General features: G+C 43.9%; 1 protein-coding gene across 1 annotated transcript in view; it reads right to left on the bottom strand.

The window, feature by feature from the left end:
- The window catches only part of DNAJB12 (DnaJ heat shock protein family (Hsp40) member B12), a 90758-nt gene that overhangs the window by 38536 nt on the left and 26738 nt on the right, over positions 1-25484 (bottom strand). Inside the window, exons 2-3 of the mRNA XM_073596560.1 lie at positions 9833-10007; positions 8091-8236 (exon numbers count right to left, since the gene is read on the bottom strand). Of these exons, the coding sequence (XP_073452661.1) occupies positions 8091-8236; positions 9833-10007 (321 nt within the window). The remainder of the gene's footprint in view (positions 1-8090; positions 8237-9832; positions 10008-25484) is intronic.

Genomic DNA, 25484 nt, shown 5'->3' with positions numbered 1-25484 from the left:
TTCATCGGAATACAATGATCAGTGTTGCCCGCTATAACCAGCAGCACTGATAGTTCGGACCCAACAGGCTGGTTGTACACAAGTTGATCAATAAACTGACTTGTGTACAAACCAATCTGCCCAATACATGGATCGAACATCATCTGGTCCGAACTGGCTGAATTTCGATCCATGCATAGCCAGCTTTAAACCCAGTACACACGATTAGAAAATAGGATAAAAAATACAGCTTTCAAAGTAATCGTACGATAAAATTTGATCATTAGTACAAAGCTTTCAAGGGCCGATCACGACAGTTCATCCAAAATCATCCGAGGGACAAAAATTAATTTTTCTTGTACGATACCAGAATGAATGATTTTCGTTTAATCAGTACAGTATCCGCCCGAAAGAAATCGAAGACCAAGACCACACATGTTCAGAAATGAAAGAATACATTTCAATACATCACATCACTTCCAAAGTTGTATTCTGTCCTACGATAATTTTCTTCAGTTTTGTAACCTCTTCATTTTCAACATGAGATGCATGCAAACAAAAATGAACAATCATTCATCCAGTATTCTCATTGTGTGTACAAGTCTTTAGCCTACATGAACTTGATAAACCCTATTTAGGGAATTACAGAATTATCAGCAGCAACAAATCTGAATTGTACTATAAAAGTTAAAAACAAAAGATAGCACTTCTGCCGTTCATGGTCTATGAACCCAGATAAGATGGAAGAGTCACATCCCAAGAGATTGCGATAGATCTGGACAGCAAGGTCACATGTGCAATTAAAATACAACAGTATCCCATTCAGGAATTGCACTGGGATATGTTTTGCTGAATCAAAATGTGAAAAAAAAACAATACAACAATGCCAATGCTTGAAACATACCATGTTACCAATACTAAATACAACATATCTGAAAACATCCACAAGAGTTTCATTTCCTTTTTTAACTAAAAAAAAAAAAATCACACTTAGCAGTCAGCCATTATTCTGACCTCTCAGCCTCTCTCTCTTGTCTGGGTACCAACAGTAAGAAAGTTGTATAACGGGAGACATGATTGGAAGCTCTGTGGGGTCCCAATCTGCAGGTTGTGCACCTCTGTTGTAGACAACTTGTCACCCAGACATTATGCATTGCCTATACTCTTATAAATGTATTTTTTTTATATCCGATTTATCTTCCAGCCACTGAAACTAGTTATAGACAATGTGGACCCATCCTCTTAAACATCAGCTCATATTGTAAAAAATGAGTGCAAAATATACCACAAAATTATCATCTGCTGAAATATCTCAATGGCCAGCCAAATTCCCCTAAAATTCTGTGAGCAGAGAGACATAACAGGAGTGTCACTTTTCACAATCAGAGTTAATACAGAAGCACAGGTATTCTGAATCATCAAAAATCTCTAGTGGTCATGGGGAGTTTGACAGTCTGGAATATCTCTGCATAATTAGCCCAGCATACAATACCTTGATATTTTGATACCTTGTTCAGCAGAGACTTGTTTTTCCAGAACTATGCCTAGCTTTACAACCTGTATGAACTAGCCATGTCCCCATATTGCAAAATGCATGGACAGGCTAAAACTCTTTTCTACAAGGCTTATTGATCCACCAAACATTAGCTCTTTAAAGTCTCATGCAGAAAAATAACAAAAAAACAAACATGCCATGTATAACTAATGAGTCCATGCACATGGCAACTTTTATCTGAGCTTAGAGCTCATCTGAATGTCAGTCATCTGAATGCCCAAATTCCTTGTATTTTATGCTGTACACATGTAAGCGTTTGTATATACATACACACACACCCCTTTCACACTGGGGACATGGCCTGCCTTAGCGCTAAAGCTCTGCTCGTTTTAGCAGCGCTTTATCCCTGTTTAAGCGGTGCTTTTTGGCCGCTAGTGTGACGCTTTTAATGCCAAAAAAGCACATTCATTCCAATGGGTAGGGCGTTTTGGGGGCACTAAATACAGCGCTCCCAAACTGCCCCAAAGATGCTGCTTGCAGGACTTTTCGGAATGTCGCACAAGCGCACCACCCCAGTGTGAAAAGTCACACTTGAATGAATGGTTTTCAGGCACTTAGCAGAGGCTAAGCGCTAAAGTGCTTGAAAATTGCCGCAGTGTGAAAGGGGTCTTTGGTGTCCTTTGCTAGGAGGCAGGTAAATGACAACAGGAGCTAGGAAGTGGGCATCTCAATCCCCTCAGTGACCTTTGTTGTTAGGAAGAAGGCACTTCTGGCTATGGCTACTGCTCAAGGATGATATGTAAATAATAATGTGTAATCAGCAGGCACCACCACCACTGGTTGAACGAAATGGATGTTTACATGTCGAACCTGAATGAAAAAGCCATTCATGTGGCAGCCATGCGTACATAGAACGACCAGCCTTCAGTCATTCACGAATGAACCAATATACACTTGTAAGCACGTGAAAGGTTACAGAAACATTTACTTACGGAAAACATTTGCACAGGATCCAGTGTTGATAGGCATATTTTAATTACGGTACTTCCCTTTGTAGGAGCCCTATAAAAGTCCTGTGTTGCCTGGTGTTGTTCTATTTAAAGGGTAACTCCACTTTCATGAGAAAAAGAATGAGCAAATAAAAAAAATAAATAAATAATATATATATATATATATATATATATATATATATATATATATATATATATATATATATATATCTCAAGTCATATTGTAATTTAATGTTATTGAAAATTACCTTCCATTTTTAATCCGCAGTGCTATAATTTTCTGTAAAATACAATGCAATATGGACTACCTGGAGGCGTTCTGTACACAGATGGACAGAACGATTCCCCAGATAGGCCATTCCCTGCTTGTGTGATTGGCTTATTGAGCATCCCCTGCAAAAAAAAATGTCATTTTTGGCGAGACACTCCAAAAGGGAAATCTCGTTTAAAGGGATGCAGCTTTCCTAATTAGAGCCCTGCAGATGCAGGAGTTGTTAATTATAAAACCACTCCCATACAGATTCACTCTGAACATGGACACAGACAAACAGCACATGTACATAGATCACGCAGGGGGGGAATATTTTCTTCAACAAAAGTGGAGTTACTCTTTAAGCATACTGAATGAAATCTCTGAAAACCACAGCATGACACGTCAAAGCACACAACATCATGCATTATTGTGCATAGTACAATGTGAACGAGATAGATATATATAAATATTGTCAAGCAATATAAAATGAAGACTCTCCAGTCAGTCTCTAGTCTGGAGAAAGAGGGCAATATTTCTGTATGTAAACAATGCAGAGATATACTTTGTGTACATCTGGATTACAACCTCACACTACGTCAATGTGGAAGAATAAATATCCTCCCAATCTGTCCACACACTTCCATATCTCTAGTATTAACTGGTCTGTGTTGGGAATGCCTCCATATGTGCTTGTAACAGCTTAAATAATGCATAGCCAGGCCATATTGCATAATCGTCTTGTTCATCATCAAACTGCAATAATCCCCAAACAAATAGACACAACATAGATAAGAGGAACAGCATAGGTAAGAAGAACATTATGTACGCTACTGGTCTCTAGCTGCCTCTGGCCTGTTAGTCTTAAGATAAGGACCCAGAATATACAGGTTGGCAACCTGCAAAGACACGTGTTATGGACAAGCGTGTGGTTGTGTTCTCTGAATACAGTGGAGCCCAAAATACTCAAAGGGGTTGATTTACTAAAGTCAAAACCACTCTGCACTGCAAGTGCACTTAAAAGTGCACTTGCAGTGCAGTCGCTGTAGATCTAAAGGGGAAGTTCTGAAATGAGGGGAAGCTCTGCTGATTTTATCATCCAATCTTGTGCAAGCAAAAATGCAGTTTATTATTTTCCTTGCATGTTCCCCTCAGATCTACAGCGACTGCACTTCCAAGTTCACTTGCAGTGCACTTAGAAGTTCACTTGTAGTGCAAAGTGGATTTACCTTTAGTAAATCAACCCCAAAGAGTCCCTGCCAACATGATTTCACAAGTAAGCCAGGCATCACTCTGTATTCTGACCACCATGGTCAGTGTGGTCACTTATACTGTGGAGGAGGGAAATGCCTTCTTATATGAATTATGTTTAATCACTATAAAAAAAAACAAAAAAACAAACACAAAACATTTTTTGGTAGAAAATTACTTAAAACCCTCAAACAATTATATATATTATGAAAACAGATGACTTGTAGAATAAAATGGTGGCAATTCCACACAATATTTATCAAATTCATATTGTAAGAAAAAAAATTTACTAAAATGAATTTTAGTGCCCACAAACCATAGAATAGCACATTTATTGGTAAAATATAAAAGATGGGGTTGTGTCAAGTAAATAAATTCCAAACATGTCAAACCTCAGAATTGTGTGTGGCCATGAAATTCTGAAACACTACTGTCCCCCAAATTATCCATATCTGATGCTTTAAAAACCTTTTCAAGCTGTGAATTATGGCCCTAGGATTGTTGCTCTCACTCTGATGTTCGCAACAATATCCAATATGTGGAACAATTGCTGTATACATACATCTGTGTGCCCTATGCTCATGTTTGCATTTGCGTGTATGCACAGAGTGATGGGGATGCCTTTAAATGTAGATTTCAATTATTTTTATTTTTTTTTAATTCTTTAAACTTGATTGCTATCATAAGGGTGCAAACAAACCCCTATGTGATAGCATGGGCCAGCGACAGGTTCTATTTGAAGTACATTAGATCCCCAATGCCTTTCTGCCCTCCACTGCATCTAATTGGGCATGATTAGCAGCTCCCTGGCTACAGTAGCCAATAAATGAATGAACTGAAACCTTCTCACTACTGTAGAAGTGATTAGGCAGCTGTAAAGCCACCTGGATCACTGAACAGCAGATCGCCGGCTGGTAAAAAAAAAAAAAATATATAGATTCCAGCTAAAGCCATGAGCTTGTTTTGACTGATTTTATTAAAGAGGTTGTAAACCTTTCTGTGGAAGTTGTACCTATAGGTAAGCCTAGAATAAGGCTTACCTATAGGTACTGTAAATCTCTCCTAAAGATGCACCATTTAGGAGGTATTTACTGTACACTGCGCCGGAGATGTCATCGGCGCATGCGCTGTGAAGAAACGCCCACCGTCCAGTTTCTTCATGAGCAAGTGCTGTGACTGGCAGCTCTCGCGTTCATGCACGGGAGTGACGTCATGCAGCTCTGGCCAGTCACAGAGCCAGAGTCCGCGGCCCTGGAAGGAAGAGGGGCAAACATGGATGCAGCCTGCAGCGGGGACATCGCAGGCTTCGTTTGCAAGTAAGTGTCACTTAATGTGCTAGTACGATGCATACTTGCACATTATGCTTTTACTTTGCAGAGGCAAAGGAAGGAAGTAAAACCCACCAGGAGTTCTAATCCTTCCCCAATTGAACTAAAAAAAAGAAAAAAAAAAAAATGCCTATAGATTCACTTTGTATATCAAGTGTTGTGTCTTTATTTGATCTCCTGAGATTTACTGAGGTTTGTTATGGTTTTTGTGTTGCCTACTGGCGGCTTGTCCTTACGTCTTGCCTCTTGTTGCCCTACCAGTAACGAACATACAAAGACCATCTTCAATATGTTGAATCATACAAGAGTTGCTCTTATACTGCTCTGTTTACCTGTCTGTTGTTCTTCAATATAAAAATAAATCTAATAAACATATTTAAACTCTTGACAAATAATAGGATATAACAGAATAATAATAATTAGACATAAAAATATTTACTCTGAAAGAAACAATGGTCCTGCACACAGAACATAACCACTTTTTGTTGCATTGTTTGGAACATGGAACATGAATTGCCTTAGAGCAGGGGTCATTAACCCCCGGGCCGCAGCCTGTTTGCAGCCGGGCCGCGAAGGCTATAATGCTGGAGGTGAGGGAGCAGAGAGATGAGATCATCTCCCCCATCACCGCTGTTCTTCCACACTACCCACTACTCCAGGCTTGCCTTTGAGCTAATGTGTACGCCTGTGCTGCACCACTGCAGTGACAGGTGACATGGCAAGTGACACTCCGCACCTGGTGGCAGGCGACATGGCAAGCGACACTCCGCACCTGGTGGCAGGCGACATGGCAAGCGACACTCCGCACCTGGTGGCAGGCGACATAGCAAGCGACACTCTGCACCTGGTGGCAGGCGACATGGCAAGCGACACTCCGCATCTGGTGGCAGGCGACATGGCAAGCGACACTCCGCATCTGGTGGCAGGCGACATGGCAAGCGTCACTCCGCATCTGGTGGCACATTCTGCATTATGGCGAGTTGAACTAATTGTCTATTACAATGTAATAATAGAAATAATGCGCTTCAATCCTCCACCACCATATCAATCATGGTGCCGGGATGACTGAAGTGCTAACACCAGCCATTGACCCGATAAATTGCCTGCGAAAAGCCGCATACACACCCCGGGCCTTGGCACAATTTTCTTCCACGCCAGTCCCGATGCCAAAAAATGTTGGGGACCACTGCCTTAGAGAATACTGGCAGACCAGTGTTCGCTCAGCAGAATGCAGTCAGAACCTGCATGTGTCCCACTGGATGGATATTTAGGAGACGGCCACTAGATGGCTGTGCAAGTTTTGTAACATGGGGGCTAACAGGTTCTTTTTAAGGCAACATCAATGGCCCATTAGACCCCAAAATGTCCACCCTGCCCTCTACTGCAGCTAATTAAGCACAAATTACTGCTTCCCTGGCTAGAGTATCTGGGGCATGAATGAACTAACACGGAAAGGACTAAATGCATAGAACCCACTGAAGAAAGGCAGATTGCTTCACAGAAATGTCAGCTGTGAACTAGAATTGACAAACTTCTTGTCACTTTTCTGGCTTCACTCAGACAGTGATGTGTGTTGAACTTTTTCCAGTCTACTCGCAGACCCCTGACACATGCCTGTCCTGGGCCCACAGGAAAGGGAAGCAGAGCCTGGGATACAATGTTGTCGTGAACACTTGTACAGTGCAACCCAAACCAACAAGAACACTAAGATCATGGTTATAACATCTAAAACATCATATACATGACTTTTACACAGGGTTAATTTGGTTTGTTTGCAGGCTAACAGGTAAGCGTGCTGGGAAATTTGTTTGTGACAGGGGTCATATAGTCCTTAAGTGGTTAAAAAAAAAAGGGGGGGGGATGGGGACTGCCATTGGTAACCTAGCTGCCTGTCTGCTTCGTTTACCAGCATGCTTTAGTACTTTCTGAGCCACTTACCCACAGAAGATATGCAGATTAGAAAGTGAGGATAAAGTCAAAACTAATAAACTGATTATCTGCATACGTGTTCTGAAACAGACTAGGAAGTTATTGGGCCATTGGATAACCAAGCAAGTAGAATGTTTTTTTTTACTGTAAAAAGCCAGCCATTGCAGTTTCCATATTCTATTAGTACAGATGACCCCCAGGCGATATGCCTGTGAATATTTCTTCAGCTGTTCATCTGGATCATCAGTGTGTGGAAATCTGCAGCACAAGCAGCTGAGTAGCCGCTAATCTGCTTTAGACAGATAATGATAGTCCGAAATGGAGAGCTCATCCTGTGTGAAAGCACTGCTGATCTCAGGAGAATGCTGCATAAGACAGCCATATGAAAGTATCACACAGATCCAACACTGGAAAGTCATCAAAATGTTCAAGATCATGTTGAATTGGTTTATGGCATGTTTGTCCCTTAGCATTAGTGTACACACACTTGTGCTGGATTAGATCATAGTATGGTACGAGGCAAACACCAATGACTGTGGATATTTCTCATTTGCCTCCAAGGAAAGATGATATATTCTCTTTAAACAGCCCCATTACATGAGAAGTAGATGTATTTTGACCTCTTCCAGCATATAGGTACCACAAAATTGATCCAATCACTAGCTTGCTCTTGTAACACAATGCATCATATCTAAAAAGGGGAAATGATCACTATAGCATTGATAAAGAATTGGGACCGTTTATATAGAAACGCTATGGAAGTTTGTTAAGCAAAACCCAATCCTACTGAAATCTTTCCTCTAATCCATAATATACCCATGAAAACAATTTCAAATTGATTTACCCACCTTTAAATGCTTCTGTGGCGCCAGGAGCGTGATTTTTATCTGGATGAAATTTTAGAGCAAGCTTTCTGTAGGATTTCTTCAAGTCATCTTCAGTGGCTTCTCTAGTCACTCCCAAAATTTCATAGTAGTCCTTACATTGCTTTACCCTGATGAGTGAAGGTATAAAAAGCCTAATATTTATTTCTTATCACATTAACATCTACCATCCAAAAAAAGAAACAGAAAAAATAAAGGCATTATTAATTACAAAAAAAAAAAAAAAAAAAAAAAAAAAAAAAGGGAGAGAGCCATTACAGCAAATTTGACTAGAACTACAGTATAACATAGGGGTAGAGAACCTTGAAGAGGCAGAGTGCTACTTCAGATGCAATGAGATGAGAAAAGATCTACCAAGCTGGATCTGAGTCATGATTTCAGACTATTCAAAAGTAGTAAATTGTAAAACGGAGTAAAAAGATGGTGGCTTTGAGGCTACCACCAATAGGTTAGCTGCTCAGCTACCTTTAAGCATCACTGTTCAGCCTAGGAAAGTTACTGATGTGTACAGGTGGCACACATGGAGATACATTTATGTATCACTCTGCGAGTGCGGTGCATAGAATAGAAGCAAGGCTGGAAGCGACAGACTTGCAAGCAGTAGAGGGCTCACCACAACAGAGAAATGTTGGACCTGGAAATGAAAGCACATTGTGTACGCAACACTGAGTGAGATAAGAAGCCTCTGGGTGTTGTCAAAGCTAAGCCATTCCTGTATTTGAATGACAGATGGAGAGTGTTGTCAGAAGGACACCAGAAAACCATTAACAGATATAACAGATACATGGTAGGGTCAATAGGTGCATTCAATCTTATAACAACTGACTGACCCATAGGGGGGGTTCATTTATTCTTCTCAACTTTGTACTGCATGATTTTGATTGTTTCCTGGACAGACACCAAGTTTCAGGCCTTTTCTTTTTCTTAAGATATTGAAATGGAAAGACATGTCCCTGATCTCTGTTGGCTTCTAAATTCGTAACAAGTGTGTGCACCTTGTTAACCACAATGCAGTTTGATTTGACCATCTACGCAGGAACCTGAAACTAGCTTAACCACAGGACCTACTGGTCGAGGCAGAGAAGAGACAGTGATGCCAGGTTCTCCACCTCATCCATTCATTGAAAAGAATGCAACATGTTGTGGAATGGCGGCCTTACCCAGCAAGTGACCTCCTATGATTACTATACAGAAGGGCAGCCATTCAGCGCAGCACCTAGAAATATGCAGTCATCACTGTAGCGTTCAGGCTACTACAATGCTTTACAACTTCTACAGAGGTTCAGCTTTCAAACTAAAGTCAAGGAAAGTGTTCCTTTATAACCACTGGGGCTGCATACAGATATGAAAATAGCTGAAGCTTATACTCAAGAGTTCTCAATACAATAACTACAATCATGACTTTCTACAACAACTTGGCCCTTCACACTATAATTCTAGAGCTAACAAATAATGATTAACCTCAAATTAATCAAAGTAGGTGAACAATTCTTTGCATAACCATTTAATGTTCCTTCAAAAAGACCTAATTGATATTAATGATGTCAATGCTTAAAACATTTCTGAAGTATAAAATCAGACACAATCCAACAATAATGAATAAATCATTAGGAAAATAGTTAAGCATTTTAGCAATTTTTTATTTAACAAATAGAACAATGTTGGGTGAAGTGGACTTGATCAAGTATCATAGCAGTTTAAATCACCTTTTTACTGCTTCCACTTGGTCTGGTGTGTAGCTCTTTCCAGTGTCTGTTCCAGCTTCACCATTGGCAGTTGGGGCGGATTCAGCAGCATTCTTCCGGAGACGCGGGTTTGATGACTCTGTGCTTTCAGGCTCGCCATTCGCTTGGCTGGCATTTGTGAGGGATTCAATAAGCGCTACAAGATTAAAAAAACAACAAAAAAAAAAAAACACAACAGTAATTTCAGCAATTTCAGGACTGGATTTTCCCTGATCATTGAATGCTGTATAGACTTGCATTGTGAGAAGAAGCAGTACAGCACACCCAGCATGAAACACTGAAAATCACAAAACACAGTATGCATATGTAATGAGAAAATGTGAACGTATTAGAGCTGGGTGATTTTCTCAAAAAGAAACCTGCGATAAAAAAAACAAAAAAAACAAACTTGATTCACATCGAGTTTTTTTTTTGATGGACACCGCGCCAGACATGAGGAGCTGCAGGCAGGAGTTTTTAGGCGAGGCCGTGGCTTCAGCCTAGTCTGCGGCGTCCAGCCTCACGGACTAGGCCTCGCCTAAAAACTCCTGCCCGCAGCTCCTCAGGACCGGCGCGGTGTCAGCGCCGGTCCTGGTGGAAAAAAAAAAAAGAAAAAGAAAAAAAAAAAATCGATTTGCTGAAAATTTGAATTGATTTGACCTCTCAACTCAAATCGATTTTTTCCCCAGCCCTAGAATGTATGCATAAAATTAGAAGATTAGTAACACAAAAAAGTTATTAAAAGTTAAACGATGACACAATTATTAATGATCAACCTGATCCTTTTGCGTTTATCTAAAAGACCCTGAAAAAACGTAATTTTTATCCCCAAGTTAGCCAATGTACTGCTTTACCAGTTTGGCTCTAGAGCAAATGTTTTTCATTTTCAGCAATGAAATTACTTGAAGTAGGGCCAAAGCTTTTTTGGCTGTACTTCTGTGGGTCACAGGAGTGCAGTTAGTTCTTGACTCCTGTGACCTGTTTTCAGCCAACAGCGGGCTAATGTCCGCTGCCAGCTGATGTCATAGAGCCGGCCTTGGCTCTGAAAAGATCCTGACCATATGGTAAGGGTCCATACACACTGGCTTAAAGTGATATTAAAGTTTTTTGGTTTTTTTTGTACTTACCTGCTCTGTGCAGTGGTTTTGCACAAAGCAGCCCAGGTCCTCCTCTTCTCGGGTCCCTCCCTCCTGCCCCCACAGCAAGCAGCTTGCTATGGGGGCACCTGAGCCGAGCCGCTGCTTTGTGTGTCAATTCAGACACTGAGCCATGGCTCAGCCCCGCCCCCTCTCTCTCCCCAATGGCTCACCGACTTTGACAACAGCGGGAGCCAATGGTGCCCGCTGTTGTCTCAGCCAATGAGGAGGGAGAATCCTGGAATACTGGGACTCTTGTGCAACATCGCTGGATCTAAATGGGTTTTAGGTAGGTATTGGGGAGCTGCTGAACAGAGAGGTGTTTTTATCTTAATGCATAGAATGCCTTAAGTTAAAAAAACCTGCCTTTAGAACCACTTTAAAAATCACTGCTACTACAGGAGTTTTGTGTTTTGCCTGTAGAAGCAGCTCAATGTTATCCTATTGGTCCATGCACATTAGGACGGACGATTAGAGACATATTTTAAGCTCAATGTTTAGAGACAGGAAAAAAAAACCCTTCTGGTTTGCGTTTAATTGGAGCTTTTTGGCAGGGAAAAACCCTGCAAAACTCTTTAACTCACCTAAACTGTGTACATAAAATGTGAGCTTTTTTTTTCTGCCAAGGAAACTGGCATTTCTTTAAGCCCAGTGTGCATGAAGCCTCAGGATCCGCCCAGAAGCCTGGACCGACAGCTGGCTCAGCCTCTCAGTGAGTTGCTGAGAGCCTGACCCAGCCACTCCGGCCCCCTCCAGTGAGCATGAGGGGCAGAGCAGAGAGCCGGTATCTGACAGTCACCAGCTCTCTGCAGTCTGAAGACTGGGAGCTTAGCGATCAGTGGTGTTTTATTGCTCAGTTCTCAGTCTTAGGCCCCTCTCACACTTATACGACTTCAAAGTCACGCAATTTTACTGCGATTTCGAGGCCGCGATTTGAGAGCAGTACGACTTTGCCACAACTTTAGCATTAACCATTCTCAGCTTGTGCTTACAAAGTAGTGCTGAAATCGTGTCTATATTATTCAGGTACAATTTGCATGCTACTTGAGGGTTTTAACATTGAGGTCTATGGACATCAACTCGCATGGAAGTTGGACCAAAGAAGTGCAGGGACTACTTTGAATTCGGCACGACTTAAAGTCGTGCCAATATGAATGGTAGTCATTAAAAATCATGGAGAATGACTTGTCATACGATTTTGCAGTACAAAATCGTGGGACAAGTCGTATAAGTGTGAAAGGGGCCTTAGAGCTAGCGGAGGGACAGCTGCAGCTGGGATCAGTGCTCCAGCCATCTAGGCGAGTATGTTTTTTTTTGTTTTTGCGATTCCTGAACTTCTCTTAAATCCCCAGAACATTATATATTTTCTGAAAGCAGAGGCCCTGTAGAATAAAAAGATGATGGATGCAAATTTTATTGTCACATGATAATTGCGCACTCTAAATCTGAAAGACAGTGCAATATACACGATTGTGCCTGTACAAGCTGCCCACCCATTGTAAAATGACAATGGCTTAAAGTATAACTAAAGGCAAAACTTGGTTAGTTTTAGACAGACTACAAAGGCAATAGACACCTGTCAAGTTTTTATTGCACTCTGTGCCCCATTAGGGAGATTCATCCTCTCTATTTGTCCTGTTTACAATTACAGTGGAACCTCGGACTGCGAGTAACGCGGTTAACGAGCGTTTTGCAATACAAGCACTGTATTTCTAAAAATCCTAACTCGGTTTGCGAGTGTTGTCTCGCAAAACGAGCGGGATTCAGGCCAAAGCGTTGTGCAGTACCGCTTTTGGCCTGAGGTGGGGGGCACCGGAGCCGATCGGCGCCGTTCAGAAATGCACCGAAAAGCCCAAGGACAGTTAGGCTGACTTTGGCAAACCTCGGAAAGGCTCGTGAATAGAGTCTTTCAGAGGTTTGCCGAGGCCACCGAAGTGTGCTCGGGCCTTTTCGGCCGTTTCCGAGGCTCTCTGTCGCCCCCCCGCCTCTGGCCGCATGCGGTATTGCATCCCATTGAAGTCAATGCGGAACAAATTATTTTCGTTTCCATTGACTTCAATGGGAAAACTCGCATTTATATGCGAGTACTTTGGATTACGAGCATACTCCTGGAACGGACTATGCTCGTAATCTGAGGTTCCACTGTATCACTGAAAGTAAAAGAAAATCTCAAGTTTTGGGTTGTCGGCAGAACAGGAATAGAGAGGGAACATCTCTGTGGGGACACTAGTTCTGGGATTTCCTCTCTTCAGAGGGATTTTCAATGACTTCTTGATTTGGCTATGGGACAGGAAGATGGATAAAAATAAACTTTACAGGGATTATAACCTTCTTACTCTGGCCAAAAAAAACACCTTTAAGTCTACTTTAACTTTTGTTTAATCTTATCAACTGAACCTTTTAGTGTAATGCAGGTAGGCTGCATTCACAATAATACATATGGGCACCTTGTTTACTTTCAGAAAGCAGCACACACAGTGGAAACAAGATCTCTGCTCACCACAAAGTGCAGAAGTCTCCCTGCTATGGGAACAGTGTTGTTGATTGGAGCAGTGTACAGTGCCTTGAAAAAGTATTCACACCCCTTGACATTTTCCACATTTTGTCATATTACAACCAAAAATGTAAATGTATTTTATTGGGATCTTATGCGATAGACCAACACAAAGTTGCACATAACTGTGAAGTGGAATGAAAATAATAAATGGTTTTCAAAATATTTTACAAATAAATATCTGAAAAGTGTGGCGTGCATTTGTATTCAGCCCCCAGTAGACCCCATACACACTATTAGATTTTCTGCAGATTTTTGTATTCAGATTTACCAAAACCATATAGTGCAAGGGCCTGTCTTGATTATAACATGACAAAATGTGGAAAATTTCAAGGGGTATAAATACTTTTTCAAGGCACTGTAACTTGAAATCTGGACTGCTGGGCTGTGTGTTGGGCAGACGCCAGCTTCCCAGAGTGCTGCTGGCAGAAAGTATTTTCACCTCTTGCTGCAGTAAATAGAAAGTAAAGAAAAAATGCCTATATGTAGAACTATCATCAGCCTGACTGCATCACAATATGAATGCTGCAATATTCAACTGGGCTTTAAATGTTTGAAAAGATTAAACAAATGTTAAGCAATATATTGGCTACCTTGGGGATTTGTAGAGCGCTGTTTAGAAGCGACTGGGACCACAAAATGCAACATCCAACAGGCAATCCCAAAATAGATCTGCTCAACAATAACTAATGTTGAAATATTAGAATATCTAGTAGTAACATTCAGCTGGGCTTCTTCTGTAACATTGAAAAGGTTTCACTAATCATCCCTCCTCTGCCACTTGATATCAAATAGTAGGCCAAGGACCTGAACTATATTTATACAAATTAATGTTCAAGTATATATTCTATATGTCAAAGCATGGACCTGCACAGTGAAACAAACATGTACTAGCTAGGTTGGTGTACATCTAGGTCTGCAGTAGTCAAATGGGTTGCTAGGACTAGAAATATACCCTTGCAGATGGGGCTTACTGCCTAAAATTTATTTCCTAAAGCAGATTTTCAGCCTATTTGCAAATAATTAAAAGTCAGCAGTTAAAAAAATATTGTAGCTGCTGACTTAATAAAAAGGAAACTTACCTGTCCAAGGATCCAGCGCCATCCTGATTAGTGTGGAAAGCTGGCTGTGACTGCTTATGGCTTCACAGCCAACTCCTCACTGTGTGATTGGTCTCGGAACCTCATGTGACCTGTGACGTGTCCCATAGGGTTTGCGAGCAGGAGGGGGGTTTGAATGTGGGGTGAACTTCCAGTGGAATTGTCAGCAATACGACTGGAAGTGCGAGCAGGTACAAAGCTGAGTACCCATCCCCCTCCCCCTCCAAAAAAATGCCCAAAAGCGATAGAGTCGGGGTAAATAAAGTGGAATTTCCTCTTTAAGGTAGAGTTTCACTTTAAACAGGGTATACAAATTGCGTTTTTTTTCTCATTCAACCAGCAAGCTGAATGAAAAAAATAAAAAAAAATAAAAACAGATCTGTTTTAACACAGTGTGTACACAGGGATCTCTCTCGCTCAGTACCGGGGCTGGATTGTCCAGTGCCCAGGGCAAGGATCCAGAATTGCACCCCTCTCCCTCACTGTTAATACATGCCATAGAGTGGGTGTACCACCCTGCATCTATTCTTTGTCCCCTTGCTCATCTGCACACACAGCAGCTTCCCTTCCTGCCCAGCCCTTGTCCCAACACTGCTCCTGCTGAGCTATTGTATTCTGACAAGAGGGCTTCCAAGTTCACCTCCTCCCCCATCAGAATACACAGATCAGCACTGCAGCCATTGGCTGCAAGCAATAAAGGAATGCTGGTTTCCCAGCATGACTGTTCAACAGAAGCTGGTTGTTAGACTAGCTTCTGTTGAACCAGCTGACTTTTGATAAGTGTATACCCATCTTTACTCTGATTACCTTACAGCACCTATATTTTATGATTAAGAATTTATACTGTTACTACCACAGAAGAGCAGAGGCTGAAGGTATGGCCACGACATAAAAATGTTACATGAGCAATCGTCCAAAGTAATGTATTCTGTATTGTTGATGACAGCACAGTGCACAGAAATTCCCTTCCCACCCAGTTTCTCAGGTTTTTCTTTATATTTTATTTGAACGCTGACTAACATAAGTAACACAGATAGGAGTTCTACAAACTAGAACACTGTCATGGGTGCCAACAAAAGATACTTTTTATTCCCGTGGTTTAGGAGGGGTTACAACTGATAAACCACTATTGGCAGATGTCTGTCCCAGTCTCTGGTAAAGACATTTTTTGCTGGACAGTTTGGTCTGCATTTAAATATAGAGAAATAAAATTAAATAATAAAAAGCATTTAAATAAACTAGCTGATCAACTGAAAAAGCATCATAGCATGTATTAGCCAGTTATCGAAATGCAATACTTTTTCACATTGCAATATGTGGTGCAACACAGAAAACATTTAAAAGTTTCTTCACAAAACATTCCCCCCCCCAAAAAAAACCCAGTGAGCAGTCCTCAGTAGAACAACAGAAGTGAGCAGTGCCCTCTGCTGGCTGCAAAATTCAACTCCAGAATCTCTGACTTCATGCACCTTGCTAAATGGAAAATAGCAAAATATGCACTTTGAGCTATAATTAGCTTACCACCCTTCAATATATGATCGCTTGCAGAAGGGTGGGGCAGAATATGCTTCACACACAAAAATCAAGGACTACTACTAAGCACACATCAGTGGGTACAGTGATGGCAGGTTATGGAATCCATAGCTTTAGTATGCATTTCATTTATTAAGCATGTTACATAATAAAATCTTTGAAAGAAAAAAAAAAAAAAACGTTAAAATTAGGTAAATATAACTGCTTAATTTGAGTCTTTCACATTTACCACTTGCAGCCAGCAGGTGGAGCATTATCAGGATCTCTCTGGTGCTTCTCTTTGCAGCTATTGTGCTAAATACAAACTTGAATAACTCAGACCAATCCCTTCTTTGCTAGCAGACACACAAATGCCTTATTTCAGTCTATAAACATGGCTCAAAAGAAAACAAAAGTCTCCAAATTCTACAGAAAACGCTCAGTTTGATTAAAAGAACCTTATAAAACCCTTGTTCCATTGTGGAGTCTGCACTTGAATATACATGGGGGCAGCCATATTACTCTGCAATGCTTTACATATACAGCGGAACCTTGGATTACGAGCATAATCCGTTCCAGGAGAATGCTTGTAATCCAAAGCACTCGCATATCAAAGTGAGTTTCCCCATAGAAGTCAATGGAAGCGAAGATAATTCGTTCGACATTGACTTCTATTGCATGCAATGCTGCATGTGGCCAGAGGTGGGGGGGTGCCGGAGAAACTCGGAAATACTCGGAGACCGCTCGGATGCAATCATAAAGGCTCGGAAACACTCTGGAACCGAGTATTTCCGAGTGGCTCCAAGTGTCACCAGCGCCCCCGCACCACTGGCCAAATGTGGTACTGCACACCGCAGAAGCTTAAATCCTGCTCGTTTTGCGAGACAACAATCGCAAACCAAGTCAGGATTTTTAAAATATAATCGCTCGTATTGCGAAACGCTCGTTAACCATGTTACTTACAATCCGAGGTTCCACTGTAGTATTAAGCCCAAAACACATGTACCAAAAGTCAGCCAGTACAGTCCAAACTAGGGGTGCAACAGGTCGTCAATGATCCGTGATCCGAAAGGTTCAGCCTGTACGGATCGGCACACATGCGCTCCGCGGAGCGTGCCACCACCTCGGCCTAAGGAAAGGCCGCTGCTTCAGCCTAGCTCCGGAGCGGCGGCCATCTACTACGTGATCGCTCCGTCAAATGACGGAGCGATCACTTGTAAACAAACTGGCGTCATGTCATGACGCCGGTTCCTCTCCCCCCTCTGTGTACTGATCTGTACAGTGGAGGGGAGAGATCAGATGGCAGCAGTGCCAATACTCTGCCATACCCTGCAACGCCCTGCCAATACTCTGCCAATATATTATTACAGTGGGGGAGATTTTTTTTTTGTTGATCCGAAAATGATCCGAACCGTGACTCCTGATCCGAGGAACGATCCGAACCGTGAGTTTTTTTGATCCATTGCACCCCTAGTCCAGACGGTCTGTCTGAATTCTGTCGAAAGGTCTTGCAGGAAAACAATCATGCAATCAGCGATTGAAAAGAAAATGTAGTAACTGCGCAGGTGATAATAATAAATCAAAAAAAGCAGCTGGCAATCACACAACGTCCTCTGGAAGATGTCATCTTTGAGGAAACGTCGTAGGGAGGAGCGGCGTGCTGATGTCACCACATACCGCGCTAGTCCCAGAAGCAACGGCAGCTATCGGGAGCCGGCCGGCTCGTGTTTTATATCAAATGCTTTATGTTTACGGCAACACTGTAAGTGCAAAACTTTATAATTTTAATAAATACATTTTTTAAACGAGTTACGCTATGGAAACCTTTATGTTCTTTCATGGGGAATGAGCGCACATCTGCTGTACAAAGGATACTCCGAATAGAGAGTCTGGGGACATCTAGCCATTCAAGTTTAAAGACCCTGGGCTGGGCATAAGAGCCACAGAACATTTGTGTAAAAACAACAAAAGACTTCCACGCTAGTGTCTAAAAAAACTGGATAATAAATCCAAAAAAGTGTCCATATGTGTCCAAACACTCCTCGTGATTCCTGGAATGAAGGATAACAGAGACACCCAAAGTGCACCTTCCACCGTGATGTAAAAGGGGTGGGTTCAGAGCGCAATGCTCTGTGCTCCGAGCCGACCCTTTTTTGAAGCATATTAGAGCCTCTGGCTCTAATCAGGTGCTTAAAACACCCGCCGCATTGAAATCCATGGCCTGGCGCAACTGATATGTAGATCAGGGGGCCGGACGCATGAATAGGGGAAAAGGCGCCCGTTCGCCCTCTATGGTCGGGCCGTCACTGATGCAAATGTACCCCAACAGATGGGAACTGCGATTGTGGTCCAGTTTAAGGTGTGTTGCCAATCCATTTAAACACACGAGAACATGTGTGCAGCAATACACTGGAGAAGTGGGAAGGGACCTTAAATAAATAAAATATATATGTAAATAAATATAATATTAATATGGTCTGTATATAATTGAAGAAAGGAAATTTCTTTACAAAAGTGCAGAATATGCACATAATGATCCTTGTTCAATTTCCCCAGACTATTAAAAGCAACCAATGTCTACTGATATAATAAAGCAGGCACCAAACACTGCTAGATGCACCATTGAGGGTAGTGGGGGGTGCCTGGCATGGTTGAACAAGGACACTTACATAGTTACATAGTTAGTAAGGTTGAATAAAGACACCAGTCCATCCAGTTCAACCTGAGTGAGCACCCACAATTGTCCCCATCCCCGCACATTACATCCCATCAAGATGCCCATCCACTATATTATTTTTTATATATTTAAAAAGGTACCCATGTAGCGCCATCAATCTATGCATCGCTCCACAAACACACCCACACCGATCCCCACCCCCAAGGGGTCTGCAATCCAAGGTCCCCAACTCACATCCATACACCAGGGCCAATTTTTTTGGACAAAAGCCAATAAACCTACCAGCATGTCTTTGGAGTGTGGGAGGAAACCAGAGTACCCCGAGGAAACCCACGCAGACACAGGGAGAACATGCAAACTCCAGGCAGGTAGTGTCTACACCACTGTGCTGCAGCCTCGGAGCCTAATGAAGGAGAACCGAGGCCAGCATGTTTACTGCCTTGTGGATGGGATTCACAGCTTCCCCTAGCTGTGGATCACATCCATTCACAAAGCGTCAAGTACCACCTGTAAGTTAATGGTCTCTGAAAGCAAACAGGAGCTTACATTACAACCCTAACAAATGTAGTGGGAATAAGGGTTGCTGCAAAGAGTTTTGTATGGACACTGTTATCCGTGGCAGTAAAAGGTTTGAAAGACATAATTTCAGGGGGTTTTTTTTTTACATATTTGTGCACAATTTTTATATTCGTTCGCGCAAACTTATTCTCGCGTTCTCGTTTTTGTACAATATGCAAATGAACATTCACGCACATTAGGCACAAATTACTGACCAACAATGCAGATTTTCCTTTTTTGATCTTGAAGAATGTGTGGCACTTGTTTACACACCTATATGTATAGGCACATTAGAAATAATGGGCTGCATTTTAGCTCAGAAAAAAAAGTTTAAGAGGCCAATGGAAATGTGCAAGTGTTGCAGAGATGTACTGCATTCTTTTGCCTTGACATACAATTTAATTCAACTAACTGGTTGTTATGGGCAAACATTAGACTTCCTGCACATATCTGCATTTATTTGGATGTAAAACACACAAGGAGCCAAATCTGCGGCAATTTTACGCTTAGTCAAAAATGCCATTTTCTCTTTCGTTCATTGACAGACACAGCGCTCCATTATTCAGAACCAAAGGGACATCCCAAAGCAGTGCCAAACATGAGGGGTGGGACAACGAAAAATCCCAAGGCTAACACAAGAGCCAACCAGGTAACAGGAGCTCAACACAGAACAACCGAAGCCCAACCTGAACAATACACCCTCAAGAGGGAAGAGACCCTCTAAACAGCAGCCTGCAAAACCTTGCAGCCAAAAGAAGTATCCTGATATGCCAGCACAGCCATGTTGTAGAATTGTGTGAAAGTGTACACCAACGACCAAGTGGCCGCCTTGCAAACTAGCGCAGCTGACGCCTAATGATGGAAGGCCCAAGAAGCAGTAAGCGGCCAAGTAGAATATGCCGTAACAGGGTAAGGAGGAACCCAACCCCTGAAAGAATAGGCCAGAGTCATCGTCTGTCTGATCCATCTAGAAAGAGGTCGCAGAAGAAGCAGACAGCACCTTTTTTTGGCCCGTCCGTAAATCACAAACAGCGAGTCTGATCTCTGAAAAGACCCTTTGGCTGCCAAATACACCCGAATCGCCCAAACACATCCAGGGCATGTAAGTTAAATCCCTTAGGATAGTTTGACCTGGGACACAGGGAAGACAACACAATGTCCTTAGTCAAAAGGAAATCAGAGGAGGGAACCACGGACAAGGGTGAAGAACCACATCTTTGTGGATCACCAGGTAAGATCACAAGATAAGGCCTCCAGTTCCGATACTCTGCGAGCAGAGGTGATAGCCACCAAAAAAAGCCACCTTTTGGGACAGAGTAAGCAGAGGAGCCTCTCGAATATTTTCAAAGGGAGGCTTCTGTAGAACCAAACGCACCAAGAGCAGATCCCACGGCGGTAGAAGAGACCGCACCGGTGGAGGCAGATGTTGAGCCCCTTGATAAAGAGTACACACCAGGGAGTGTGAGGCCAGGGAACACCAAAGAAAACTGCCAAGGCCAACACCTGGCCCTTGATGGTACTCAAGGCAAAGTTCTGCTCAACCCCCTGTGAAGGAAGGTCAAAATCCGAGGCCACTGAAAAAGAACGAGGGTAAATGCCAAGCGCCTCACACCAAGATATGTATGCGATCCACGTCCAATGATAAATCTTCCTAGCCCTCAGCAGCGTCGTAAATTCAGCACCTGGCTCATAACAGCCAAGCCTTCAAAACCAGCGACTGAAGCAGGACTGAAGATTGGCCCTCGGGACAGTAGATCCTCCCCGAGAGGCAGTCGCCAAGGGATGTCGGCGACCAAGCGCACCAGGTCGGCGTACCAAGACTGACAAAGCCATCCGGGCCCATTAGAATGACCAGAATCCCTTCGGCCTCGAACCTGTGCAAAAGCCATGGCAGAAGCTTTAGAGGAGGAGAGGCATAGATCCAACTTATAACAGCCCCACCAAAGAATCCTGTGACCTTGCCAGAAACCTCAGTACCGCTCTGTTAAGGCGGGAAGCCAACAGATCTACCTCGGGAGTGCCTCATCCAAGACATATCCGATGAACACGTCTTAGTGAAGGGACCACCCCGTGGACCAACACTAGCCGGCTGAGGCAACCGCCCGCCAGTTTTCCACTCCAAGAATGCATACAGCGGAACAAGGCATTCTGCCCACCGGAGGATGCTGGCTACTGTCAGGGCTGCCAACACACTCTTTGTTCCGCCCTGGTTATTGACATAGGCCAATGCTGTGGCATTGTTGGACTGGATGCTTAGCAGGAGCCCCCGAAGTCGACCCGTCCATGATCCATACATAGACTGATCGCTCAAAGTCCCAGGATATTGATCAGCAGTCTGGATTCCTCCAGCGTCCAACGACCCAGAGCAGAACCCAGTCCCAGGACACCTCCCCACCTGGACAAACTTGCATTGGTGGTGATCACTGTCCAATACAAGGGGAGAAAGGATGTGCCCTGCCAAAATACCTGAGAGCGAAGGCACCAGGGACACCCTGTTTTCTTGGCTCAGCCGAAACTGATAGCCCAGAGACCTCGGGCACTTGTCCCATTACGCCAGGGTCTCTCTTGAAGGGAGCTTGTATAGCACTGAGCAGACGGAACTGCCTCGAAGGTATATACCATCAGGCCCAACACCCACATGCAGGACCACAGGGAGGCCCACCTGACAGACAACAGTAGCTGAAGCGCAGTATGCGACTTCTGGAGTTTGTCCAGAAGAAGAAACACTCTAGTCAGAGATGAAGCTACAGTCAGGCCCAGAGAATCCAATTTTCTGGAAAGAGCCAGAGCAGACTTCAGGTAGTATAGAAGCCAACTGTAATCTGTGGTCTGTATAGCGAGCTACGTTTCCCCTCAGGGTAGCCAAGGACACTGCTCACAAAAGAAGGTCGTCCAGACAGCCCAGGACCGCAATCCTCCGCTGATGTAACCAGAACTGGAGCCAACACCTTTGTGAATACGCGAGGAATGGAGGTGAGATCAAAGGTCAAAACCGCAAGACGATCATGCTCTTCTCTCACAGTAAAACGAAGGAAGTGTTGGTGTCAGGCACATATTGGAGTGTGTAAATAAGCATCCGTGATGTTGACAGAAGCCACAAAGTCCCCATGATGAAGGGACGCCACCACCATGCGGATGGACTCCATTCTGATCTTCTGTACCCACACAAAGCAGTTCAGGGCCTTGAGGTTTAGAAATGGACGTACTATGAACAGGTTTAAATAAAACCCCCCGAAACTGTTCCAGCACTGGAACAAGCACACCCTGAAGCAACAGGACTTGCACAGCCCCAAGGAGGACTGCAAACAGTCCGGTGACAGACGCCTATTGAAAGGAAAAAACCCTTTTCTGGGTTCAAGGCCGGAACACTAGGACATAGGTGAGGGCGCGCCTTCATGCTGAAGGGGCCTTATCCATAGGCCCAGGGAGTCACGCTCTCGGCTTGCCAGACCAGGTCCGTTGCGTGCAGAGAAGAAGGACCGCAGCCACTACGAGGCCCTTTTCCCCATTCCAGACTGTGGAAGAGATGTACACTTCCCTCCTGTGAGACTGTAATGACGTCATCCAGGGAAGTCCCAAAACAGACAGACAATTGCCTTGAAAGCCCAGTCCGCAGACCAACACTTAAGCCACAATACATGTGTAAGCACCACTGCAGAAACAGAGCTTCGCAACCAGGGGAACTGCGTCCAAGAGGCATCGCAGACAAACTGCAGCCCCCAGACCAACTGGTCCGCCAATTCAGTGAAAGCAGAGGGATTTTGCTCCCTCTCCAGGTAGGTCAGCTGGATTTTTAAAAACTGGAGATTCCTCTACAAGAATCATGGTCGCCTTGTGCAACCTAGAGACTGGGGGATCCACTACTGGTGGAACAGTTCACTCTTTAAGGAGGGATCCCACAAAGGGGTACCACACAGCAAAGCGTCTTTGAAACCACAAAGGGGCACTTTGGACACTCCCAGTCTTTACGGAAAAGTATTCCAAAATAGGTGAAAGAAGGGAACGCTTTTGCCGTGCGAGACAGTTTATGGGTGCCAAGGGGACCGGCACCTCCAGCGCAGCTGCATCCTCCATCTTCAAAGTTTTCTGCAAAGATGTAATAAGGGCAAAAACTAGCACCTTCTTGTGCACCACTGCAGTTGTGGAGGAACATCCTCACTGACAGGACAGGGAGTGTGGCCACTAACCTCGCAAGGTGGGCCTGGGCCACGTCCACGGTGGCAGTGCCAGATATAGGAGCAGTCGAGACCGATGAGGCAGGGGAGGCGCCATTTACTGGGCTATATGCCTAAGTGCCACCTGTGAAAACACAAAACTCAGAGGGGGCGGCGGACGTCTGTCCTTAGGCCCCACACATGGGCGTCACTGAGTTCCTACACAGCGGGCGTTAACCGAGGCTTCTCATAGGGGGCACCTGCCGAGACTCTGCACAGGGGGCACCACTGGACCCCTAACAGGGGCACTGGCTGAGCCCCCGCCCTGGGGGCACCTACAGATATCTCGCGCAGAGAGCACTGGCTGAGCCCCAGCACTGGGGCACCTACGGATACCTTGCGCAGGGGGCACTGGCTGAGCCTCAGCACCGGGGCACCTACGGATACCTCGCGCAGGGGGCACTGGCTGAGGCCCCTCGCTGGGGAGCATCCACTAAGGCCCAGCACAAGGGGTGCCTACGGAGGGTCCACATAAAGAACCCCCTAAAAGGGGGTCGCACTCAGGCCCCCCACAGCGCCATCTGGGGTGACCGCACAGCTTGAATTTTTGGCCACCTGCCCAGAACGCACAGGTCTGCGGGGGGACCAGACCAAGCAGAGCTGAGGAATGGAGGGTGGGCGCCCTCTCTGGGGCCTGCCCCATACGTCACAACCTAAATTAGTTGAGGACCGCTGCAGGGGTCGCGGATCCGCGAATGCCTCAAGTCCTGGGCCTCACCCGGGGAAGGAGGGGTTTGTAGGAGAACCCCAGAGGGACCGACCACCCCAGGGAGTACGTGCACCCCACACCACTCCAGGGAAGGGGAGGAGGGGGCCCCTTACTTACCCGTCCAGTGAAGCGTGTGGGTAATGCTTCCAGACAGAACCTCTTCGCCACTGAAGTGGGGGGGCTGTTGGCCATGAGGAATGCTGTGACCTGGTTGTATGCAAAATCGCGAAACGTTTAACACACAGGGTCAGCCCCCGTTCAGTGGGGCTATGTCGCGGTCAACCTAGAGCGTAGCTGCGGTCTGCACACACTTGCTGGCCAGACTGGGGGGGGAACCACTGGATCTAGATTATCCAGCCTGTTACCGAGTCCGGCAGTTGATTGTAGATCTCAGGAAAAAAAACAAAGGGAAAAAAAAAAAAAAAAAAGAAGTAGTTTAAAAAGCAAAAACAAAAAAATTGCCAGGACCAGAGATCCCGGCAGGGAACTAGGTCCTGACTAGGCAGAAAAAAATCTGAAGGCCTATAGCAGAGAGGGGGGTGTATACCACCTAGGACTACCCATAGGCGTAGCCAAGTCTTTTTTCTGCCTAGTGTCCTACTCCTGTAGGGGGGCGATATAACACTATGGTTCTGAATAATGGAGTGCTGTGTCTGTCAATGAACGAAAGAGAAACCTTTTTTTCTTTTTTTAACTTGTCTATTGTTAAAGAGACGCTGTTACCAACGTAAAAAATGCAGGTAAAACCATATGAAATTAATAGTCTGGCATCAGGCTCTTTTTAAGGTGCCTACAGACATTTGATGGTAGGTAGCCATGCATATTTGGTCTTCCTTAACACTGCCTGCACAGAGGCATTTCTATGGGGAGAGAAAATCTTACAATTACCTATGTGCAGTATAAATACATCCACCATTCTCTTTAGGACTAGGGAACCAAAGAGAAAGTGTGTAATCCAAATCAAAATCAGCTTCGGAAGTACATTGCCTTTATGGTATAAGAATTTAATCTCCCCTTTTTCAATAAAATAATAAATATCTAATGCAATCCACTGTTAACCACATTTTAGGAATAAGCCCAACAGGTTCAATCACTTAATATTTAAAACACCAAAGTATCCAGATTCAATGGTTTAGTCTCCAAATTTCAGTATGCCAATGATTGCCTACTCGAG

The sequence above is a fragment of the Aquarana catesbeiana genome, linkage group LG08 (assembly GCF_042186555.1).
Source record: "Aquarana catesbeiana isolate 2022-GZ linkage group LG08, ASM4218655v1, whole genome shotgun sequence".
Classification (NCBI taxonomy): Eukaryota; Metazoa; Chordata; class Amphibia; order Anura; family Ranidae; genus Aquarana; species Aquarana catesbeiana.
The sequence above is the reverse complement of the archived record's forward strand: the minus strand, read 5'-3'. Positions and strand labels throughout refer to the sequence as shown.